This window comes from Urocampus carinirostris, chromosome 3 (genome assembly GCF_059441175.1).
Source record: "Urocampus carinirostris isolate Australia breed hairy pipefish chromosome 3, RoL_Ucar_1.0, whole genome shotgun sequence".
Classification (NCBI taxonomy): domain Eukaryota; kingdom Metazoa; phylum Chordata; class Actinopteri; order Syngnathiformes; family Syngnathidae; genus Urocampus; species Urocampus carinirostris.
Window position 1 is genome coordinate 57,869,085 of NC_142351.1, and position 25,750 is coordinate 57,894,834.

The 25,750-nt window shown below is 41.9% G+C and overlaps 1 protein-coding gene across 1 annotated transcript; it reads right to left on the reverse strand.

The window, feature by feature from the left end:
* Positions 1-3,043: 3,043 nt before the first annotated feature.
* On the reverse strand, positions 3,044-20,397 carry zhx3b (zinc fingers and homeoboxes 3b). The gene is made up of 7 exons (XM_088332718.1): positions 20,007-20,397; positions 10,078-10,958; positions 9,510-9,596; positions 7,962-9,425; positions 6,908-7,576; positions 4,808-5,051; positions 3,044-3,620 (listed from the first exon to the last, which is right to left on the reverse strand). Exons 2-7 carry the CDS (start codon positions 10,804-10,806, stop codon positions 3,568-3,570), a joined length of 3,246 nt encoding a protein of 1,081 aa, XP_088188844.1. The 5' UTR covers positions 10,807-10,958; positions 20,007-20,397; the 3' UTR covers positions 3,044-3,567.
* Between the last annotated feature and the right edge of the window lie 5,353 nt (positions 20,398-25,750).

Here is a 25,750-nt window from a genome sequence, read left to right on the forward strand (position 1 = left end):
GAAGGGAATTCCCTTCGCACGCGCACGGCCAATTGAGTGAGCCTCGGAAAAAAATCCCAACAATTTCCTAAAATAAAAAATCTAGCCACACAATCTTTGCAAGGGATCAAAACATCTGCAAGTCCGATGCATTAAGGAAAGAAGAATAATGGCAATGTTTTTTGCAAGGATAAAATTGGGCAATTTCTCACGGCACACAAGTGTGCTCCGGCTGTGAGGCTCGGCTCTGAGGAGAGGAGACATATGAGGTGGCTCGGAATTGCTTTTTAAATGGAGTAATTGCAGATGTTTTGATCCCTTGCAAAGATTGTGTGGCTAGATTTTTTATTTTAGGAAATTGTTGGGATATTTGATGTCAATGAAATGATGTCAGAAACCATAGATAATGAAATTAATATATGCAACAAAGACAATGAAATGAAAAAAGACGACAAAAACAATGAAATGACTAAAGTTATGGAAATGCAAAATGAAAATGAACAAGAAATTAATAAATTTATGGAAATACCCAATAAAGATGAACAGAAAATGAATAAAGTTATGGAAATACCTAATGAAGATGAACAAGAAATGCACAAAGAAAACACAGTATTTGCTGGATAAAATGTGGCTAAACAAGATTCCAAATGGAGAACAATGACAACTTAAATGGGCAACACAAGTCAGGAAGTTTCGCGTTGCCCATCACGTCATAAAAAAGTCAAACGTAATAAAGGTTTGGATAGCGATAAAAGAAGGTCACATTTGGCACACCATTTGGAACTCTAATTTGGTGGGTGATTAAATGTACATTTGAAGTTATTTTACAGTATGTTAATTCCTGGTACACAGTAATTTCATCTTTAATTTATTTCCCGAGGTGCAGAAGGGGCGGGACGTTGTAGGTGAGTCGTCCTTAGACAGTGTAAAAACTTACTACACCACAGAATTGCTGGTTCTAAAAGGTACTATGAGTTCAATGGTAGCGGGACGGCGGATTAGTGGTTAGCGCGTCCGCGGCACAGTTCTGATGTCATGGGATCAAATCCAGAAAACAGCGTACCTGTGTGGAGTTTGCATGTTCTCCTCGTGCTTGCGTGGGTGTCCCCCTGGCACTCCGGTTCCCTCCCACATTCCAAAAACATGCGTGTCAGGTTCATTGGCCCGTCCAAATTTTCCCTAGGTTTGAATGAGCGAGCAAATTCTCCGTCTCTGTGTGCCCTGCGACTGTCTGGCAACCGGTTTCAGAGTGTCCTTTGCCCACTGCCCCAAGACAGCTGGGATAGGCTCCAGAAACCCCGCGACCCTACTGAGGATAAGCGGCAGGTAATGGATGCTCAGTAGTTTTGTTTTTGCAACTTCATCATAAGAACATCTCATACAATACTATTATTGCATATTTGTTTTGCAGTGACGATGCAGTTACATACACTGAATGGGCAGATTTCAATCAGAACATTACCAATATTTGACTTTTGTAAAGCAACGTAAACACACACAGAAACTGATCTGAATATGGTTTTGTTCTTCCCTAATGGTTCAAATACTACCTCTTAGATAGGACGTATTGTGTTAGATACGGTGATGACGGCCTGAAAGCCTTTTAGTGTTACCTGAGGCGTTCCGAAGAGCTCAGTACAGTACTTGGTTCCCTTCTTTTCAGCATTTATGTGATCATTTTTACAACTAGAGGATGGATTATTTTGTTAATAAACGTAACACTGATCCAGGTAAACACATTTGGTTGATGAGCTTATGTGCATACTTGATTTCCTCGGCTATATATACTTTTTTCCCCTGTCCAGATGGCAAACATGTCACATTGTATGTATCATAGTTTTTAAACGTTAGAAAGAAGTTACAAAATATATAAATTTGCACATTTTGACTAGTTTTATTTGTGCTGATAAGAAATCTCCCACCCTCAATTTCCTTACACGTAATGACAATTAAGGCCATTCATTCACTTAAGTCCATGCTTATTGCAATCAACATACAAGCACAACCTGTAAACACAAGTTGCAGAACCGAGGCACATTTTGAAGCGAGGATGATACATCTACGCTACTCAATTGTTTTAAGGACATTAATATAAATATTAATAAACCTACAGAGATGCAAAGCGACCAAAACTCACCGTTTTACTTCTTATTTATACGATCAGCCCTTATGAGGTTTTTTGGGTACCCTTAGCAGCAATCTGGCGGACCATTATGTCAGCTCCCTTTAGACTCCCATTATGTACAGGGTTATTACAGCTTGAAGCAAGTTAAATTCAATACTTTTTTACTGATTAAATGCCCACTTTCCAGGCATGGTCCAAAGTAAACGTTTCTGTCTGTAGTTACTATGTCTATTGTGGGTAGACCCAAGACATGGAGTCTGCTTTAAAAGGCCCAACTGAAACCACATCACTGTTTTGATAGTGCCGCTATTGTGGTCACGTGACGTTGCCCCGAAAGTAAAATCGGTAACTTATTAAAAAATGTCAATTGATAAAGGCTTTTAAATCTTTATAGTTCAAACAAATATCATTCTTAATAAGGTGTTCACATTTTTAAGACTTTCAAATATTGCATTTAAGACATTTTAATGGCAATTGTGGCCTGATTTTAAAAATCATTAATTCAATGCCTTTTAAGACTTTTCACAGATCTGCGGGAACCATAAGTAAAATAAATTTCTCGATCTAAACGTATTGTAAAAATGCATGTTAATGTGATAGTTCCTACTTCTGATAAAAAAAAAAAAAAATACAATTTTGATTGAAATTATTCATGGTTCACAGATAACCACCTTGGTCGTTGGGCCACCGCTGAGGACGCAACTCTGGATGGCTTTCTCCATTGGTGATGGCTAGGGTAAATAATAACACAGTTTCTTTAAAAACAGACTAAACGTCGCTCGTGCTTTGTTCCTTCCAAATAGATTGTTCTGGAATACCGCGTAACCGAATGTAACGTAAATCACTTGGAACAAATTATTCAGATTGCTCCAAAAGCCGGATTCTGAATGGGACTATCCCCTGCTCGGTGGCATTTGGCGACATGTTCATTTGGAATGATTGAAAGTTTGACATTCAGTTTATTCTGCAAAGGCAAATGTAAAAAGAATATACTTAACCCAAGAGAGAAACCCTGCAGAAGTTGTGTTTTACAGTCAAATTTACATCATGTAACTGCTGCACTCAAATACAATTGTTCATTCGTTTCGAGGATGTCAAAGATTACCTGATTTCTACGATACAAACAAAACGTTCAACTTTTGCCATCATTTGTTGCTGACTTCTGCTCTGAGGATGAATACATCCCATCCTTAATACTTTTATTCACAATGTACAGACGAACGAAAAATCTGAAAAACATACATTTTTCACTTGTGATGTTGAAGATTATCTTGTACTTCAGTAGCAACTGCTCAATTCTTGGGCAAGTTTGACAGTTATGACTTCAGGAAACACATCCAGCAACAATTGCCGTCCATTGTGAATGAGCCTACTCCAACCCACCGTTCTTTTATTTAACTGATGTCCTTTTTTTCTATCCATTATTTGAGTGTCGTAAAGAAAATGGTCCTGGAGGTTTAACTTCAAGGTCCGTCACTTGCAGTAATCCTGTCACATTTGTCGATCTGCGGAGCTCCTGCAGTGAGTCAAACAAGACACAAAATTAGATTGGAACATTTCCAATTTGACTCACAGACATTTTCTGGTCAATAAGGATCACCTTAAAACCCCACATTGGCCAAAAATTTAAAAAGTATGCCTTATAACCATATCGTCTTGTATACACTGCAAAATACGGTGGATAAGATTGAAAATGCAAACAGCATATGTATGTGTACAAGGTTTTACCGTATGCTACCATAATTGTGCAATGATTGATCAATAGAAAAGCATTGCTGACCAAACTCACAAAACACATTATACAACAGGAGGGTGGCACAGAGTTTGCATGTTCCCCCCTGCCTGCGTGGGTGGGTTTCCTCCGTGCACTCCAGTTTCCTCCCAAATTCCAAAAACATGCATGTCAGGTTAATGGGCCGGTCCAAATTGTCCCTAGGTGTGAATGAGTGAGTGAGTTGTCTGGGCTACAGCTGGAATTGGCTCTAGCACCCCTGCAACCCTGGTGAGGATAAGCATTGCAGAAAGTGGTTGTATGCTGCGGGATTGATTCCCGGGTCATGGCGGTGAGAGACACTTATCGACTGGGCCGCAAGTGTTACAGATTACATATGAAAATGCTCTAGGGTTTATCACATTATCACACTATCTTAACTCACTGTGCCTGAAACAAATGTTAGAGAATTGAGGAAACCAAAAGTTGTCCTGAAAGATATAAATAAACGCAAAGTTTGGTTTATCACCAGATACACCAAAGCGTTGTTATTTAGATCTTTCAGGACGTCTTTCGGTTTTCTGCATTCTCTAACATTTATTTTTGGTAAAAATAGTGTGACGATGAAATAAAATCTATATCTTTTTGTAAGTCATCTGTATTACGAGCGATCTAGTGGTTCGGCTACGGCTCTCTCACTGCTCCGACCCGGGTGCGATTCCCATTGCATCCAATTTTTTGCGATTTTGGCCAGAGTCATTTTTGGACTTCTTGGTTATTGCACTAATATATAGAGTAAGTGTTTAAAATATGCAACAGCTATACCCGAATAAATACAGTAGTTCTTACTATAATTTTAATTCCCTGAGTCTAATAGTCCAGTTCACATTACACACACATATATATATATATATGATACATTATATGACAAGAATATTTTTTGGAGGTGTCCTTTAATCTAGGGGGGCTTTATAGTGTGGCAAATCTAGTACCTTTAGTAGACTTGGTTGTGTTGCTCTCTCCTTGGCCACACAGCGACTGTTCAATTTTTTCGTTGCTTCCTTTCGGGTGTGGCTCAACTGGGGAGGAGTAAGACAAGGACAGAAGCGGCTCAGCTGTCGCCGCTTCTGGTTTTGGGGCAGACGCTTGCTCTGGTTGAGGCACCGAGGCCCTCGTAGCGAACCAGTGTCTCACCAGATCTGTTGTCAAACAGGTCGTCTTTGCCAGTTCCTGTAACTGCAACAGGAAGAACCAGTATTTGTTGTTGCTCATTTCAATGAGAGTTTGTACAAAATATCAAAAATCTTATATTTTTGAATGCACTTTATTTTGCGTACTAAAAGGTGCACATAAAAACCCAAATTGGCCAAAGATGTGTAAGAGCGCCTTATGTATCGGCAATCACGGTGGATACAATTGTTTTGTTCAGCAGCATTTATAACCTGATCAATCGTAAAACACTGTCAGCAAAGGGAATCGAACCCAGGTTGCAATGAAGAGAGCGCTGTAAGCTAACCTAAGTAGCCCACCAGTGATTAGTTTATTTATATCTTTCATGACGACCTTGTGTTTGATCCATTCTCTATGATTTGTTTCTGGCACTGTCTGGCATGGTGAGTAAAAAGAGTGTATCAATGGGATAAAATCTTAGGCCTTTTCATATGTCATTTGTATCAATGGTTGTCCACTGGTTAAATTTTAGCCCTCTCACCGCCGCGACCCGTTGCATATAATGATTTGAGATTTGGGTCAGAGACATTTATTGACTCAATAAATGCTGGCACCAATATATATACTGTGCAAAGTCCATACACTGATAAAGAAGGAAGCTCTTACTGTATATTTGATTACACGCGCCTTATATATTAAGCTGTTTGACAAAAGACTATTTTTGGTGACACCTTATAGTGCAGGAAATATGGGAGTTTTACAACAGAATAAAATTGAAGTATTGTGATACGTCTTTGTTTTCCCCTAATGCAAATAAAAAAGGTAAAAATATCATACAGTCTAAACTCATTAAAAATAAACGGAAATATTGCAAGTCTTTTATTATTTTAATATTACAGATTATTGCAAAAACACAAATAATCCATCTTAAATATCAAAATAACATTAAAAAGTATGCTAGTAGTCTGTTAGCCATAATCACCAATAATGAAACAATAAAAGGCCTGCCAAAGTTTCATGGATTTGTAATGAATCAGAAAGTATGAACTGTTTGGTGATTTAGGTGCTTCACAGAAAATAATAAACTATCAAAATATTCTAAATTCCTAGTATCTTTGATATTAGTGCGATACTTGAGAATAGGTTAGAGAAAACCCTTGTCATCAAAACAAAGAGGGGAAACCTATACTCGCTAACCGTTCTTTTTGAGTTTGAAGTGATTCATTATATGCTTCTCCTGACAAAAAAGGGGACAATAATAACTAGAAGACAACGTTTTTTTCATCTTTGCTTTCCTGATTTTTTAAAAAAACATTTTCGACTATCTCAAAGCCATCCTTTTCAGGTGGTAAGCTTGGGCCTAAAAAAAATCTAGTCCCACCCCACGTGTCTGCAATTATAAAAAACATGACCTTTCATATTTTATTTGAGAGGATATTTTTGAGTTTGCAGAGGTTACATTAAACCACAATTTTACCAAGAAAGTTTACCAGCAAATTTTAAGGCATTTTAAACTGTTGAAAATTGGGCCATAAACCAGTACGTCCTTAAGAAGCTAGCGTGGCACTTTAAAAGAGAGAGAGAAAGAGGCAGAGAGACAAAGAACAACAAAGGCTGCGTAAGATAAAAAACAAAACAAGCAAGAGAGAAGCCTGGCCTGAACACAATGATTGACATTTCAAGCTCAACTTGTCCTGAAATGGGGGTCGGGCTCGGGCTTCAAATGTGTTAAAAGTCTAAAATGTGGCCTTTTTGTATTTCTTTTTAACGTTTCCATTAAATCTTGCACAAAAACAAAGGCGGGGTATTTAACATTTTTGAAGCCTCAAAACGAGTAGTCTCTAATCTTTTATTTTTAGATATTATTGCCTGCCTCTTTGAAAGATCCTTGCTTTTTGGGCTGATGTGTTTGTGGTCAGTACCTGCAACTCTTCCTGACCGCCGCTGCTATCGAGGTGAGCCTGAAGGAAGCGTTCGTTGTCCTTGTTGAGTTCCTCCTCCAGGGCCGTGTTCTGGTAAGCCTCCAACCACTTGAGCTGGCTGTTCTTTTGCATGTACCGACAGTCCCCGAACCAGCGCACCACATCCGGCCGTGGCAGCCCCGTGCCAGAAATGAGCTCGTCGTACTGAGCAGGGCTTGGCCACTGCGTTCGTGCGTAAATTCGCTTGAGCAGGTGAAGCTGCTCCGCCGTCTTTTTACCTCGCAGGCTGGCAGCTTTAGCGACAAGTAGCGCGGGGCTGGCATTTGTGCAGGATTGAGCGCTCATGCTGACAGAGTCCGGTGCTTCGTCCTCCGGTTTCCCGTTGGCTTCAGTCACCTTCAGCATTTTTAGATTGATTTTAATTGGGTTGACTTTGAGTTCCCCGGAAGAGTCCTCGTTTAGCCCATCCTCTTCGTCAGCGTCTGTCCCAATCCCTGACGCACGTGTGGCCTCCTCTTTCAGTTTTTCAGCCACTGCTGCTTTTTTCCTCCTCTCAGTGAACCAGTTGTGGATCTCCCTTCGGGTCATCTTAGTTTCACTTCGGAGTCGGTCCACCTCTTCTCCCGAGGGTTCGGCAGCCAGTGCAAAGCTGGCCTCTAAAGCTTTGATCTTGAAAATGAGGAATGAAAATAAAAAATTAGACTATTTTACTGGCAATTGTATGTCATGTCGGCATTTATCTCTTGTACAGACAAATTGTGTATGGTCTTAGCACAAGATTTTTACAGTAATAGGCAGAAGTACTCCGCGAGACTAGTCAATTTAGATTGCATGTAGGCAGCAAATGTGTGTCTGTGATCAAAGTTTTGGGACTGCGGCACATTCAAGCAAAACTGTGCTTATTCAGGCTTTTGCCAAAGATAAAATAATTAAACTTCTTTTCGTGTATTAAACAAGTGAAATTTGAATGACAATGTTCTTGCTTCTGATTGACAGTTGTGTCAGGAAGCGTTTTGGTTTTGTTTGAGTACTGTTGCCCTGTCAATACACTTACCTGATGAGGTTCTCTCTCCTTGTAACGGACGAGTGTAAAATCTGGAGAAGGTGATCGGGGCAATCTTCGCATGGGCGTGGAGGGAGACGTGGGCGTGTGCGTCGGAGTTGGGCTCAGAGGAGCTACAGTGTGCTGTGGCGTTTTGGTGCTAGAGTTGCCGCTGCTGGTTTCAGACAAGTCTATGGGCCCGGGACTCCCCTCATTGGCAGCGGGCACACTGCTTCCTGCCGATGACTTGTTTGCCACTGCGGAACCGGAGCGCGGGCCTTTGAGGTTGCGGAGATGGTAGCGTCGATCACTGAACCATTTGCGTACTTCACGCACTGTGAGTCCCGTTAGTGAGATGAGGCGGTCTACCTCCTCTTGGTCGGGGTATGCGTTTTTCAGAAAACTGTCCTTGAGAGTGCCAAGCTGCTCTTGGGACTTCTTGCCCTTGCAAAAACCAGGGTCCAGGAAGGTGTTAATGCCACGGGAGCTCAGGGAGACAGTAGCCACAGGAGACGGCGACAGTGACTTGGAGGAAGGGGATGACGCCTCATCCTTTTTGATAGAGTTGTTTGCGCTCTTGTCTGTGTCATCCAAATCCGCGCTGGTGGCGACATTTTTAATCTTGTCGGCGCTCGTGTCCGCTTGTGCGCTCTTTTGTCCGTTGTTGTCAACTGTGTTGCTGCTATTTGAAGGCTTGCTCTCTGCGTTGACTTTGGGTAGGTCTGCACTTTTACTGACATCACTTTTGCCCTTGCCGTGAGGAGTACTGTTGCTTTTCCCATTGGTCCCGCCCACTTTTGAATTGCCCTGATTGTTGCTTCCCAGAGTAAGGTTAATAGCACTAACTTGACTTCCACTACTAATAACATTATTCATGACCCTTCCTCCACTTTTACTACTCTTACTGCTGTCAATTACGCAGTTTTCTGAACTGCTGCTGGCTGCCAAGCCTACCAACATGCCAGTTTCCTTATCGGCAGCAGAGGCTGCGGCGGGTCGTGCCTGCATCATAGGCCAGGCCGCGGCTTGCGGCTTTGGAGTGACTGCCAGAGCGACAGGGGTACCATTGACCTGAATACCATTGGCCATCAATGGCTGCGTGACCAGGACCCCGCTTTGGCCAACCAGTGAGCCCTGTAGAATTTGCGGAATACCAGTGGGCCCGAGGACTGTGATTGTGTGAGGCATAGAACTCTGCACCTGGTTGGGGTTGCTGGCAGATGCGGTTTGAATGATGGTATTGAACATTTTCCTCCTGGCCTCCTCAATTTCCTCAGGAGACCAGCTGATCCCTTGTTTAAGTCTCTGAGCTGTGAACCAGATTTTGATCTGCTCCTCTGGGAACTTGGTGACCACAGTAAGGTAGCAGAGCTCTGCCTTGGTCGGATACGGGAATTTGCTGAAGGAAGTCTTCAAAAAGGATGAAGAGTCCATGGAGGCATTGTAGATAGGGATGCTACTCAGAGGAATCATTACCTGGATAGGAACAGTTGGAAAAATGAGCAGGACCTTTACAAGCAAACAACAGACTGTTAAAGGAGCTATGATTAAAACTTTTACTTTTGGGAGATTTTCGGAAGCCAAAGCATCCTTGGGAACGTCTGTTGCGGTGGACTGATGCTGGTTTTTGGTCTGAACAGACAGCACCTACACATACATTGGATAAAATGAGCAACTTTTGAAATTACTAATATGATTGCAGTTTTCAAGACCATGTTCCAATTGAGGAACGTTTCAATCCCAGCAGTATGATTGCCATTTTTAAAACCGTGTTCCAATTTAGGAACGTTTCAATCCCGGCCATTTTTTCAAATATTTGCAGTCTTCTAAAACATCTTTGTGATTTAACCGAAAGGAAAAGAGCTCCCAGAGTCAAAATTAGGGCCTAAAAGTAAAAACCCTACTTCAAGAAACTAAGGCCTTTGTGGTCAATTCCAAAATGTGGGAGGAGTTTTGAGTACTAAATTAGGATTATTAATATTATTGTAATAACTTTTTGGTATAAAGTGGATTGTTTTGCTTTATAAGACTGGAAATTTAAGTTGTGACAAAAGATTCAACTAATAAAATCTGTATTGATAACAAATATTACTTTAAGCTGCACATACGACTTAAAAAATAAAGTTACCTGTGTGACGGGGGACTTGAGCATAGGTAAAGTTCCTGACCCATTGACAATCTGAATGGCTGAAGGTAACGTGACCTTGGTTGGTCCTTTTTGGACAGTAGTGGGTGTGCGTGCGGATGCCACAGTCTCCTTACTTTCAGGGTCCTTACAGCCAGCTAAGAAATGGGAGTCGGAGGGCGGCTGTGACATCATGATCCGTTTGAGTTCTGATTTGCCCTTCAGTAGCTTCATTATTGGGGTTTTGCTGATGGAGATCTCGTTATCAGTGCCTTCATCTGAGCCCGTTACTATCAACTGCTCCACCACTGCCTTTCGGTCCCTCCTTCTCAACTGAAGCGGGCAGTTAAAGGTGCTGGGGTGAATCCTGGCGTTATGAAGGGCCAGGCCTTCAAATTTCAACGCTGAAAAGCCGCAATTCACACAGAGAAAGCTCGGATCCAAGCGGAACTCCGGGTGCCCGGCGTACACATGGTCTAAGAACAAGTTGAGGTCATAGGTCTCAAAGTTGCAAGGCTTGCAGATGTAGTTCCCCGCATCATCTGCGATAGGCTCCGCTGCTTCCGGTTTAAGAGTGACGGACAGTTCTGGCGGGCTGTTCTTCCCGCTGCCGCTGCCGGAAATTGCAGTCTGACGCTTAAGTACCGGAATGTCTGTGTCGACGTCCACAAATTGGGGAATGATTTTGCTTGGGATCATACAGGGAATAGTGGACTTCCTCTTGCTGGCCATGTTGTGGCCACACGGTGGGGAGCGTCACTCAAATGAAGTGTGAGGGGGTGTGACCAGGAGGATGGTTGCTTTCTGGCAGCTTATAGGCCAGCTGCAGAGGGAGAGCCCACGCATAGCACGTCTGTACGTCCGCTTGGAGCTTGCATGGTGGCCTGGAGAGGAAATATGCCAAAAACAAAACATTTGGTGATAAAGTGATAAAGGAAAAGTACACTAGCAACTTGTTCCAGCCTTTAGGTAGGCAAAGGTATTGCGTGAGAAAGAGGATAGCAGCAATTATTATGTGAAGGTTCATTCATAACTAAAACCCATCAAGTATCTAAATATGATTACGAGGAAACTGAAAGAAATCCTTTTTTGAAACCAGCTTGGCTTCCTTGCCAAAGCCATTTTGGAGTGCTCCTGTCTGATCCCCTCCTTTCCCCACCCCCGCGCCGTTATGTCTCACTTATCCACCTTCAATACCCCCTCCCCCAACTCAGGGTAAACGTATACAAGAGGAGACAAGGTAAACCCTTGCACACCTTAATAATAAAAGGTGACATGTTACAGTTCAACTTGACATTGGTTGTAACCTATCTGGTAATACGAATCAGTGAATTTTACGGCTTCTACAAACAAAATGGCGAGGCTCCTGGGGAGGAGTTTCACCATTCCTCCCAACTTTCCCCTGGCGGCGTGAGAAGGAGAGGTGAATAGAACAGCAAAAAAGTCCAGGAGTGACTTAATCTTGAATAATGGCACTTTCTTAAACTATAATATCCTTACATAAGCGTATACTGAAAAATTAAATTCAAACCTAGATGAGACAAGACTTATTGAACAAGAGAATGTGTTTGGTCGCTCCCCCAGTGGGCCTTGTTCATCGTAACCTGTTGAATCTAAATCTTAATAATATATAAAAAGTCTTGAACTAGGGTCTGAAATTGGAACATGATTCTAAAAAATTGTCAAGAAAATTTGTTCCTCATACCCCACTCATAGCACTAGTGGGGAAACCTTTTAGGGGGAGTTGATTGCCAGCACAAAATTGGTAACACACATTTAATGTTGTTTTTTCAAAAACTTGAGGGAAAAACCCAACACACTGTTGTATGACCTGATTCAATTATATTAGCCTTACGCACTCCAAATTTCGTCATATTTCTTGGGTAAGTTTGTCGAATTGGTGAGCCTTGTAAAGTGAAGCCTCTCCTTTGCCGCCATCATCACTTACAAATGGTAAACTATGCCTGGATTACATCTCAAATGGAATATTGTAATGAAGTTTTTTATTAGGGAGAGATCAGACAGTCCTCCTTTATTCGCAACTACCTGCTATCGGGGGCATTAGGGATTCAGTGTCTTGCCCAAAGACAATTCGACATACAACACGGAGAAGCCGGGAATCGAACCAGCGACCTCTTGATTTTAAGACGGGCGCTCTATCTCCTGAGCTAATTTTTGCTCAACTTTGCTTCGTGTTAAATGTCTCAGTCTTCCTCAGTTATCAAAACATTTTTTCTCCTTGAATATTTAAATATTCTTAAAAGTACACGACGATACGATATCAAACTCTATGTAACATCCTACATGCCGACATTTCTTGTGTAAATATTGTGTAAATTATAACTATAACCTTATCCTCCTTGTTTTATAACCTTTTCTTCTCTGTTCCTTTATCTTCTTGGCTTTTTTACCTCACTGTGAACGTGTGAAACTGGAGTGTCATGCCCAATTTCGTTGTCACAATATGTAAACCCATTTTGTAACAATGACAATAAAGGTATATTCTATTCTATTGCTACACAAGGAAATTCTGCCGGTAGATATGGCAAATTATACCATTAGCCAGAGCACAAACCAGCCCTTCTCCAAAAACGGTCATGGCTTTCCTTCTCGCTCTCTTTTGAGTCTACAGGTAAACAACCAAAAGGTTTACTTGAAAAAAAAAAAAAAAAAAAAAAGGTCATGCTACGTCAGTCTCAGACTCGAGCTCACACTAGAGAGCCCATACACAAACCTTAGTTCATTGAAATGCTAAAATTTACTTTCGCAACACTCAAGGTGATTGAAAACTAAATAAGCCTCAACTTAATAGAAATGTGAAATTTTTTACCCCCATGACTTAGACCATTAGTGCGAAAAATGACGATGGGCCACTGTTGAAGGAACGTGATGCCCCCTGTTCCATCAAACACCCCCCGGGAGGAGTTGCTGCCCTCGTCTTGGGCTTCCACACCCCTCCTACTTCTCTGCAATTCAGTTCTGTATCAGGAGGCACAGTTCTGCCAAGAAGGACCAGTCACGTGACTGAAACAAAAGCTTCTGGGTGGACAGTCCCAGTCATCCATTACTCGGCCATGTCGGGTGAGACGTGGGGGGTGGGGAAGCCGCTTAGGGGTGTTAACTGTCGTAGAGGAAGCGGCGAGGTGTTTCGGAGAGGAATTTTCCCAACTCGATCCCCCTTCAATCCTCCAAGTGCCACACCCTTTCCACCCCCGTTCCTTTTGCCCCGTGCTACACCGCGTCGCCCAAGCACCCCCCCCTTCCGTTCTTGCTGTGCTTGCTCAGACTGGAATGTTCCGACGCAAGGAGCTCTCCTCAGTCAGTCGCCATACACTCAATTGATTTTTGTTTGTTTAATACTACTTTCATCAGATCAAAGTCAGTACAAAGTTTTCACCGAGTACGATTTGCTAAATGTTGATGTTCGATACCACTTATAGGCAGATAATCGGCCATACAATGTTCCTGCTTCAATATTAGCTGATACTGACTGGAAATCCTGTAGTAGTGTCTAACTGATGCTCATAGTGATAACAGAATCAAAAAAGTAGTTTTTAAGAGGGTCCTATACAAGCAAAACAGTGCTCTCAAAGTAATTTCACCATCTAAGTATTTTGGTTTTCTAAAATTAGTTATATTTTGAGATTTTAAAACCAAATCTAATGACCCAGGCGAATACTTTAATGGCCATAATTGGCAAATTATAATTGGAAGGCAATTAATCTGAAGGCATCTAATACATTTATCACTGTGCCCCAAAAAAACCATAGTGAAGCAGAGATACTGATTGACCAAATTGTCAAAAGTTTGTCAAAGACGCAGAGCCACTACTACAACAAATGCAATGCAAGTAAGTGCACAAACTCTTGTTTTTTGGCTTCTATGTGAAACAGGCCATGTGAAACAGGCCTTTCTTTACTTTCATCATTTCCATGTTACATTAACAAATACAAACAAATATAAATAAATAAACAACAAGCATGACAACAATGTCCTACCAAGCTTTGATAAAAGCATAAAGGTGCAGTGGGAGAAAAAAATTAAGGGCTCCTTTAATTCAGTTGGGCATTTTAAACACATATTTAACAGAGAAAATATTCTACTTTCAACCTTTTAAGGACACCTTAAGCGATGCACCCTACCACTAAGTACTAGTGACTGAGGTTGGCACCTTGCAAGAGTATCCAATACCTAAAAACTAGCATAGTGTGGGCCTCAATCAGGAAAAGATGCATTGCAAACAAAGCCCTGTCCTGGCTGCACCACACCCAGGCGCCCTGTTGACTCACAGAGTATGAATTGAAGGCCATCTATTTGTATCTTACATCTTGCAGCAATGGCGAGTTGGTTTCTGCTCCCCAGCATTTGCATGTTTGGGTTTCCTGTGAGATGTAGAGCGAAGCAAATGAACTGCAGGGCAGAGGGTGCGCTAGCCAGGTGAGCTAGGAACATATGTGCTTACATTTGTCTGTGTGTGGGGTGTGGGGCTGGCTGCTTGCATCCCAGAGAATGCATGCGAAAGCTGTTTAGCAGCGCTACCCAGACAGCTCATTTTTCTTAATGGCGACTGAAAGATGTTTTTGTTCTGCCGGTCATTCAATGCCTGTTTGACGGTTCTGCACAACATGACCTCTTTTCATAGCGCTGCCTGACTTTAGCACAGGCCCCGGCCTGATCCACAGAGTCTAGGCCAATAATAGCACACTGTGCAGGCCCAGCTCAGATGAAGGCTGAGCAACACAAAACACAAGTCACTAATGACAAAGCAGCGTTCTAGAGGCGCGCGTACGCACGTTCGTTGCTTGTTTACTCGGTTTTGGAGTTTCCTTGCTTGTCCTTTTACGTCAATCAGATACACCCCCAACCTCTACTTCCCCTCTGGCCCTCCCTCTTTCCCACCGTTCTTCCCACTCCTTCTCATAGCATGCTTGGCCAAGGGAGACAGGTCGGCAGCGCCACTGGTGTGTTACTGTCCCCATGGCAACCACCTCCTACCCCTTCACCCCAAACGCTGGCTTCCACACCAGACAAACACTAAATGTGCTCAAACTACTTCATGCCATCCGTGTCCCTTTGTTAAATGGCTATATACTCTTTGCTTGCACTTTGCACTTCAGACCAAGGGTCTCTAACTCATGGCCGACGGGCCATTTGCAGCACACATGATGATAGTTTAAGGCCCCTGCTTTAATATGAATGTTTAATTTTGGCGTAGCCTGCGCAAGATTGATTATGGATGCTACCTCCATTGTTATTAGTTAGGCAGGGCTCAAAATCGGGCACAGTTCACTCCCAAATGCAGTCAACAATACAGTGCACGTAGGATAATGAAACTTCTGTCCGCGGTGTGCTTTAAAAATGGTATTTGAAAGTCATTTTACTTTGCTGGCTGTTCCCATCAAAAGCATGAGAGAGCGAGAGCGAGAGAGAGAGCGAGAGAGCGAGCGAGAGCGAGAGCACATGCACATTCTTACTAGTTTTATTTTTGTACTCACATACTGTATTCATTTTCACTATGTTGCCTATCATCATTATTATTATTATTATTATTTACTGGTTGCTGATTTATTTTCTTATTATTTTTTAATATGGTTACTTTTTATCTCTTGATTTGTGTAAAAAAAAGATATTTGAGAATAGAGGATTTTTTTTTAATCTTTTGGCAAACCCGATAGAATCTTTTTTTACCGGCGTGCCCAAGTAAATTGAGTTTGAACCGCCTGCTCAGACTGACAATTTTAGTGTTTCCCAGATAGGTGTGGTCACCTTGAAAGTTATGGTTGGAGATAATGATTCTTTGAGTCAACCATATGGCACCGAGTGGGCTTTCAGGCATCGGCCTTGGTTACTCTCCCCTTAGGGGGTGCATTAATTGTCTGTCTTTGGCTTAGTTTGCACAGGTATACAGGTATTGCGCCGAAGCCTAGTAAGGCACAAAAAAACTTTAAAGACCTAATCTGACGACCCTCAGAGGTTATGATCAGTTACTCCTTTGCGGACATTCAAACATCTGAAGGAGTCTGTTCATTCGACTGGGACTCTAGCTTGACATTGCCAACAGCAGAACATTCCGCGTCAGTTTCCTACTGGGCTGGCCCATCCTCTCCGAGTGACTCTCAGGTCACACAGCAGATGGCTGTGTGGGTTGCAAAAGGGCCGCATTGCTGTGGCCTCTGCCGGGGCATGCAGAACCGGGCTGCTGAATAGGGAGCGACAAACAAGTAGTGAGAGGGTAGAGAGAAGAAAAAATGGTTGACGCCTCGTGCTCCATGCAGCCCAACCTAAAATGGCTGACATCACAAGCAGTCAATTCTTCACAGCGAAACGCAGGACCAGGGTCAGTGGTGCGGCCCGAAGCTGAAATGAATCGACACAGTTGCACCAAGATCGAGAAAGACTCTCTGCGTGCAGTTAACGCCTGGTGGGGGATATGCGAATATGTAGTCGCCATGACAGCGGGGAGAGAGCGTGCCGTGACGTCACTGTGTGCTGAAATCACGCCTCGAAAGTGAGGACTGAAGATACAATTTGAAGAATAAATGGGTAAAAGAAAAGTTTCTAATTTGTTTCATCCACAAGGTGAAATTTTAACCCATAAAGCAAGTTGGAAAGGTGTCAAGTCGACCGCAGTGAATTTCGTGCAAAGTTAATAAAAGAAACGAAGCAGGCTTAAAGTGCATCTCAGATGCCGCTGCCTTTGGCCTTCACAGCAGTGCCTGCATGCTGTCCCGCTGTTGGTAAATAGACATCACAATCAACAGTCGAGCTTCTTGGAGTTAAACATTTCATCAGAGGCAAAATATGAACATTATGGAGGGAACAAAAACATGGTCGACATCAGTAAGTGCCAGATACAGAAAAGGCTATTCCATGTGTGTCATTGTGACTGGAACAGGGATTAATCAAACAAAGACTGGGTTTTGCAAACAAACAATCTCACAATAACATGCATATCACAATAAAGCAGGCACGATGCAATATTTATTCTGATTCAAGGCCTTAAACGTGACAAGTATACTCATATATGTGTTTACCTACAATTTAAAAAGAAAAGAGTAATTTAAATAAATTTATCAACTATACTGCAGGGCAAAACGTTTTCCTCCAATATTATCAGGTTTAACAGCAACATCTGTATTAAATGGTCATTCCATAGCAAAAGCAGTTTTTAGACATTGGCAAGAAAACACAGTGTTCTTTCTAGCTCCTCCGAATCCATACAGGTCCAGGCTGATTGATCTCTGTACAGTCTGGAGCACATTGCCACGTTGCATTACCACAACAGAGCTAACAACATTATAAAGGACTTCTCTCAACAAAGTCACCACCTCTTTGTTTTTTGCTGCTAAATATTATTGCATGTGATGTTGTGAATCTCCAAGCACTACCATGTCCACCTTTATGCCTCTTATCCTTACATTATTTTTAGCTTATTCTTTTACGTCTTTATTACATGCTTACCATGGAGTGCCATGTCTCATCTCGTTGTAAACAATGTTCACTATGTTGTTATCATTGACAATAAAGACAATTCTAAATTGCTAAAAATAGCACACCACAATATAATACACTTAGGAATTGCATTTATTAATACATTTAAAGAATAAAAAACATATCTAATGGAAAATAAAAGATAATTAGAAAACAATTAGGTGGGAAGTCTTTTTGCAAGATATGTACGGAAATAGAAAATGTGTTCTTTTAAATTTAAAGATTCGCAGCTCAACAATACATTAAAAAATCTCTAGTGTTTTCATGTACTGAACATTTAAGAGACATTTTTATGGTTTGTGTTTATGAAACACACAACACATATTTGATTATTTTTAAATAATTTGGTTCATGTTTTTTTTTAACTTTATTGATAAATACATTTTCATCAAATCATTGAGTAGATTATTTTCTCATTAGTATGTACTGATGTTTGAGAGGGAAAATTCTTTATTGAAACACCAGCTAACCCCCAAAGGACACATAAGTACCCCACTGACAGGTTTAGAAAATAGCTCACGAGTTTTGGGTCTTTGTGATTTTCCAGGAAATTTAATTTCTAACCTGCATGATGTTTTAGTGACTGACTAAGCCTATTATAACTAGACTGCTAATAATTACAACCTGTTAACAACATAGTAATATAGTAACATAGTCAGTTTGGAAATGCATATCAAACTGGTGGCCCATCGTGCCAGTCAGTAACAAAAAGTAGCTCTTAGCTAAAAAAAAAAAAAAAGGCTGGTGACCGCTGATTTAAATCAATAGTTATTTTTAATGGAGTTTTTAACCACTAGGAGCCACTTAACAGACTATCCTTTTAAATCAGGGATGTCAACGTTAGTTTGGTTCTGGGGCCAGTTACACACGTTCTTTCTGTTCTTAGACGGTCATTAAAAGAATTTCAACTCCAGATTCTTAGGTTTTTCCATGATTATGATTTATCACTCAAATATCTTTTCTAATCACAACACATTTATTCACAAAGAATGGGGAAAAATATTTTAGTGCTTGGCCTTGAATGTGTTATGATTGGTTTATTCTTTATTGAATGCATCTTTACACATTAATCAACACACCATGCTATACAAACTCAAGTGTGAGCTACGAAAATTATAAGTTTTGCCTCAACCTATATGGTTTTGCCGTACAAAGTACGTTTATTATTATTATTATTAGCATTTTAAGACGTGTATGACGTATGAGAAAATCAGTACGGAAAAAAGAAAATTTGTCAATTATGGGTACCATCCGGTATACAGTCTATCACCAAACGGCAAATCAATCACGTCAAACGAGTTCGCCGCGGTAGCCTCTATCTCGGCATCGTTTTTTTTTTGTTGCAAACGAAGCGAGCGGTTTGATGTAGTGAAAGGAAGTCAGTCTCTTTTTTTTAGAGAACAGGCTTTTTCGGCTCAACTCATTAAAGAGAGACGGCTCTCAAACGGCTCTTTTGCTTTGATGCGTTATATTACGAATTATTATGTTGTATAAAGAAGGTAAGAAAAAAAGGAAGTATAAAATGAGAAAATGAAAAAAAAGACAGGTTTGTGGTTATCCCTTTAATATACTGATATTACCAACAATAATTTAATGCAGAAAATGAATTCATAATTTGAATAAGAAAATGTATTAGTCTAGTTAATTATATTTGCATGTATTTTTCCTTCGACAGTGAACGTCCAAGCTACTTCATTTTTGAACTTTTATACAATAAACCTCATTCATGTCGAGCAACAATATGTTAATTAACAATATATATATATGGTATAACGAAACACATATACAATATAACATGTTAAACTATACAAATAAACACATTTGGGGAAAAAAATGGTGTAAGATTATTTTGTATTTTGTAAGGGAAAATACGACAGTTTGTAAGGGCACGCAGCCGTGGAGGTTGACAGGTATGTATTAAGAATTATAGTTGATTAGGCTGAATGCAAAAAAAAATGAATAAGTGTCCCATTACAGATGTCTTGATATGACACTTAGTATTCACTTAATATAAAATATATAAATTATTAACGGATATCAAACCGTTGAAATGGCCCAGTATTTTACTTGCGTTTCATATTTAAAAAAATCTATAAAATAAATTCCAGCCGCCGAACGTGGACGTCATCATCACTCATTTCCCATTACGATGCGTGCTGATCTTCCGTCCGCTCAACTTGCAGGCGGAGTGATTGCCAACTTCGTGCACAAGAACCTTTCGGTACCACGCGTGTTCGAACCTTCGTGTTCGAACCTTCGTGTTGGGGAAGAATAAAAGAAGCGAGACGAGTCCCCGGCTCTCCAACAACCTTCTCCACCCCGCCCGTCGGCTGTCGCCATTTTAAGCAGGCGACGTACGGTGCAGCTGCCCGGCGAATGTGGGCGCGAAGTTGGGCTCAACCGAACCGGAGCGAAATGCGAAGCAGGAAAACAACACTCACCTCGCGATGTCGTGCGCGGCCAACAAAACAAACGCACACCCCCAAAAAAGTTTTCAATGGCAGCAGCTCAGCGGAACCAGGACGCCGACGGGAGGTCTGCGTCTCATTGATGGCAACTTCAAAGGTGCCAGCTGCTCCTCCGTCCATCAGCCGCTTGTCGAAACACCCCAAAGCGCCCCGAGACCCCCGCTCCAGTTCGGTTCGGACCCGTTGGCTGTATCTCGAGTGGTTCCGGCGAGAGGGGAGGAAAAATACGGCGGACGTCGAGAGGGAAAGAAGCGACCACGTGACGCTGACGTCAGTGACGGTGGAGTTGGCGTGAGAGCGTGAAAGAAGCCAACCGAACCACCCTCAGTGAGAGGGAACGGGTACTGTTGCCCCATTGGAACCCTCAAAATCGGCTGAGCCTCCAATCAGCAGGTAATATCTAACACTGCACTAAAACGCCATGAACGCACCTGTCGCCCCAGGTGACCTCATTTAAAGACACAGAACCAGTTGCGTATTTGTTCCAAAACACCAATGTTAGTTATGTGTTTTGCTGACTGTTTAGTGAAAGGGGTACAAGTGGTGTCCTTTTAAAGGAGCTCTTTCTCAGAGGTTATTGCCTCAAATAACTGTTAGCAGTTCTAAAAGTTTAAAGTGGTGGTTCTCAACTGCTATGACTTTTGAAGAATTTTATACATTGGACTACAAAGGATTTTATACGATTGAATACAAATTACATTTAATGCAAAATATATTCACCGACTGGGCTGTGGTGCGAGGTCAGGGCACCCTGGTGGAAAATGTTGTTTACAGGTACAGCTGATAATCAGCACATCCAGACGCTGGTGACGAAGAAAGGCCCTGATGACGTAGAAACGCTCGATGTTTTTTTGAGTACCCCAGACATTGGGACTCTTCTACGAGATGGTGAAGCCCAGGGGGCTTCCTTGGCGCGCCTATGTGAGGAATTGGCACGTCATTATGCGGGGAGAAGATGGCCAATAGGAGAAAGCTAAAGGACTTGAGTAAAAGGCTTCCCAGAGACTCCAACGTCGCTAATTCGGCCGTTTACGATGGAGTACACTTAGTTGAACTGATAGGGAAAATAAATCTGCCCCCGTGTGGAAATGTCGGCTTCCTGTTCATATTTTCCCTCAGGAAACGAGCGTGCATAAATTGTATGGTGAATGTAGGTTGTGTTTGGTTAATGGAGTTAGATAACTAATTCGAACAATTTGGTAAACGGTACATTTTGATATTTAATTCCCTACACTTTTCAAAAAAACAAAATGACTTCAAGTACTGTATAAACTTTCAGAAGAGCAACCACCCAAAACTGCTTTAAAATAGCCCCATACTAATGGAAGTTTCTACCCAAAATATTTAAAAAATGTGTATCTGGACGATGATAATTATTTGGGACAATGATATATATTAAAATATTGGCAAAAAGCTAAAAAAAGAACATTTTTGAACCATTTACTCAATTTTCAAGCAGCACTTTAATGCAAACACTTGTACACCATTTTCATACTTTGCAATTGTTTACTTCTTTGACTTGATCGTTGTTGTCACTGTTTTCCACCTGTCCTTCCCCTCATCAGGAACCTTCTTGGGGCCCATTATTATAGAAAAAAATAAAACTAACATCATATTCGGCTTGCGTAGAACAGGACGCGTGACGTCAAACGCAATGCAATGTTAGCGGAGGTGCTCATGGATGCTAATGCTGTAGCGTATCTAGCAATTTGAAAGTTATTGTGCTAGCGAAGGCTGAAGAGAGTTGTCCCCCCCAAAATGAATGAAATTCAAAAGCTCACTTTCCCTCCATTGAATGCTTTCTGTGGTTTTATCCACCCTGTCAGTTGATTCCTTCGCTTGGCGCAAAAACATGGCAACCGCGCAGTTGCCGCAATAGTATTGAAGATTAATGAATCGAAGGTTCTCAAGTTGGAGGAAGCTGAAAACACATTTTTATCTGTGTGTTTTACTTTGTAATGAATACTTAAATGAACCACAACCAAAGTTAGTTTTGCCACCACTGTATTTTTTAATACGCACACTTACATGCTTGTCTGTGTTGTGCCGGAAATTTACCCAACTACCACTCCTGCATGCGCTGGGAACGTTCCTAAAATATCTTCGTATCTAATTTTCGGGGGAATGTAATGGAATCGTTAAGCACGTAGCCTATGCACCTTGAATGCGTGAGGGGAAACATTTCATGCAAAACTTAGAAAGAAAACACAACTCATACAAAGAGGCAAACGGTGAACAGGTTTTGGTGTTTGTGAGGGATTCTGTTGTATTCAAAAAGAGCTCACATAGAACCTGACAGAACATTTTGTTTAAGATTGTTGAATGAACCCTCTCTCTCATTAGCTGCACCGCTTATCCTCACAGTAGGGTCGCGGGGGTGCTGGAGCCCATCCCAGCAATCATCGGGCAGTGGGCATGGGACACCCTGATCTGGTTGCCAGCCAATCGCAGGGCACACAGAGATGGACAGCTCGCTCGCTCATTCACACCTAGGGACAATTTGGACCGGCCAATCCACCTGAAAATGCATGTCTTTGGAATGTGGGAGGAAACCGGAGTGCCTGGAGGAAACCTACGCAAGCACGGAACATACAAACTCCGCACAGGAAGTCTGGTAGCAGGATTTGAACCCACACAGGTGGTTCCAAAAACCTTAGAACTGTGCCGCACACGCGCTAACCACTGCGCCGCCGTGCTGCCCCTGAATGAACCCCTTTGCTTCAAATACAACTCCCTATTTCCAGCTACAGACTCTGTCAAAAGGAAGGAACGTTGAAAGACTCTGCATTCTTCCGCCAAGACACCCCCTTTCTCGGATTATTGGACCATCTCGACCGCCTGATGAAGGACCTACACCCGGAATGGACAGAATTACAGCTGCCTTGCCACGCAAGTCTCCCCACGCCAGTCTCCACAACCGCAAAGAAGTGAACCACCGGCGCCGTCTCCCCACGTTAGTCTCGTCGCACTCGCAATGAACTGAGTCGCAATACAGTCTCTACGCCATTCTCCCCACGCCCGTGACGGAAAGCTTCAAAAAGTGTCTGCAAGTTTGCTCACGGACGACATTTTCGGTTCCAGCCTCTACAGATTGATAATAAAGATGCTTTATTCTGTTTATTCTCCAGTACCTTAGGGAAAACTCATGTAACAATGTCCAAAGACACGTTTCTGGTCGTATATGGTGTCACAAAGCATATGAAAGGTGGTGGCAAAGTCTGCCTCGCTTTCTTTTCCTGGACTCTGAGCCGCAATCGGTTTTGCTTACCCACCAAGTCAAGTCAAGTCATTTTTATTTGTATAGCCCTTAATCACAAAAAGTCTCAAAGGGCTTCACAGGTTATTACACAGACTATTTTTTCAGACTATTATTACTCCATGCCCTGATCTGGAACTAACATGAAGGCAAAGAAAAACCTAAAAACCTCAACATGAGGAAAATTAAGAAACCTTGAGATGGGACCGCACATGTGGCATCCCCCTTTCAGGACAGCAAAGGATGTTGCAATCACAAATAATACAGAGACATTGTCCACGAAAAGTATAGGTTATTCATATGCTATAGAGTAGAAGTGTGTTTTAAGCTTAGATTTAAACATTTCCACTGAGGTGGCAGATCGGCTCTCAAGGGGGAAGAGCATTCTACAGCACCGGGGCCCGGATGGAGAACGCTCTCGAACCAGCGGAACACTTGTTGGCTCTTGGGATCACCAGAAGACCGAAGGCGTCGGACCGGAACATCGGGGGAAATCAGATCTGAAAGATATGAGGGAGCAAGTCCATGTATGATTTTATATAATACTAAGAGAACCTTGAAATCACATCTTAGGCTAACAGGGAGCCAATGCAGGTTAGCCAAAATCGGGGAAATGTGATCAAACTTTCTTGTCTTAGTGGAAAGCCTCGCTGCAGCATTTTGTACCAGCTGAAGACTCTTGATTCTGGACTTCGGGAGACCGGAGAGTAGTCCATGTTCACAGCAGTTTTTGAGAATAAGTCACGGCATTTAGATGGACCAATAACTAACATTTCGGTCTTATCAGAGTTAAGACACAAAAAATTGAGTGACATCCACTCTTTTATCTCAGTGTGGCAGGGCTCCAAATTTCCACAGTTTAGTGTGGCAGATTCCTCCAACGTAAGATATAGTTGAGTGTCATCTGCGTAGCAATGAAAACTGATATTATAATAATAATATCACCTAATGGAAGCATGTAAATGCTGAAAAGAAGGGGGCCAAGCACTGAACCCTGCGGAACACCACAGGTAACGCTAAAGGGCTCAGATGTAATTTCGCCATAATTGACACAGTGCGTTCTATCTGAGAGGTAGGATCTGAACCATGAGAGGACGGTTCCTGAGAGACCAATCCATTTTTCCAACCGTTCTAGTAAGATATTATGGTCCACTGTGTCAAAAGCAGCACTAAGGTCCAGCAGCAGCAAAAGTGATGAAGCGCCAGAGTCCATTGCCAGTAGGAGATTATTGGTTACCATAATCAGAGCTGTCTCAGTCGAGTGGTTAGCCCTGAATCCTGATTGCATTGATTCAAAAAGATTGTTCTCAGATATGAAATCATTCAGATGCTGCCACTACTTTTTCAAGTACTTTAGCAGTAGTAGCAGTAGTTTACCAGTTGTTTCTTCTATTTTGCTCTCTCTAGCTTGACCACCACACAGAAGAGGGAAAGAGAGAGTCTCAACTACCCTGAATCCAACACTGTCCTCTTAAGGAAATAAGAAAAAAATGCACAACTGCCTTTTTGTGCTGAGGGCCATATGATTTGAACATGCCATAGAAAATCAGTGATCATTACATTTGTTTATTGGCTCAACTTCCACAGTATATCCCCAATGTAAACCATCACCTCTTCCTTCCAAATTTGACCATTTTTCTTAAAAATGTGGTGAGTTGGTCTTTTTGAAATGTTTTATTATTGAATTATTGTGCAAAAAAATCCAAACACTTGTTAGATTAAGCAATGTATGCTGCTGTATGTTTAAAATTTTCTTAGGATTAATATTATCTATTAAAATTATTGAACTGCAAAATTGATAATTCAAAGTAAAAATACAAATGAATGTACTGGGTTATGCCCTTCAGATTACGAGACTAAAGCACAGATCATGGACACTTAGAAATGGATAATCCACTGCCTTGGGGAGGCTTCCCCTAAAGCAGAGGTCCAAGGATACCTTGTTTGATGGTCAACACTAACAACAAAACTGTCAGTTATTACCAAAAGCACCAAAGACAATTATTATTGTCATTATAATAGATATTCTATTTATATATAATGGGTCAGCAACGGGTTGCACGCAACCCCACTGGTCAGAGGTTCAGGGTTCAATTCCAGTTACCGCAGCCTTCCCGTGTGGAGTTTGCATGTTCTCCCCGTGCCTGCGTGGGATTCCTCCGGGCACTCCGGTTTTTTCCCTTATTCCAAAAACATGCATGTCAGGTTAATTTGCCGGTCCAAATTGTCCCTCTGTGCCCTCTGACTGGCTGGCAACCAGTTCAGGGTGTCCCCTGCCCACTGCCCGAAGACAACTGAGATGGGCTCCAGCACCCCCGCGACCCTACTGAGGATAAGCGGTGCAGATAATGGATGGATTATTGAATTTAGATTTCCTCTGCAAAACTAATCATTGCGGTGAATCCCTGCTCTCCTCTGTTGGTACGATAAGTAAGACACTCCCTGCCCAGAAATTCAATTC

Coding starts and splice junctions, on each gene's coding strand:
- zhx3b (XM_088332718.1), bottom strand. CDS start 10,806: ATGGCCAGCAAGAGGAAGTCCACTATTCCCTGTATGATCCCAAGCAAA. Junction 9,426..9,509: donor CTTCCGAAAATCTCCCAAAA/GTAAAAGTTTTA, acceptor GTTCCTATCCAG/GTAATGATTCCTCTGAGTAG. Junction 7,577..7,961: donor AGGAGAGAGAACCTCATCAG/GTAAGTGTATTG, acceptor CTCATTTTCAAG/ATCAAAGCTTTAGAGGCCAG.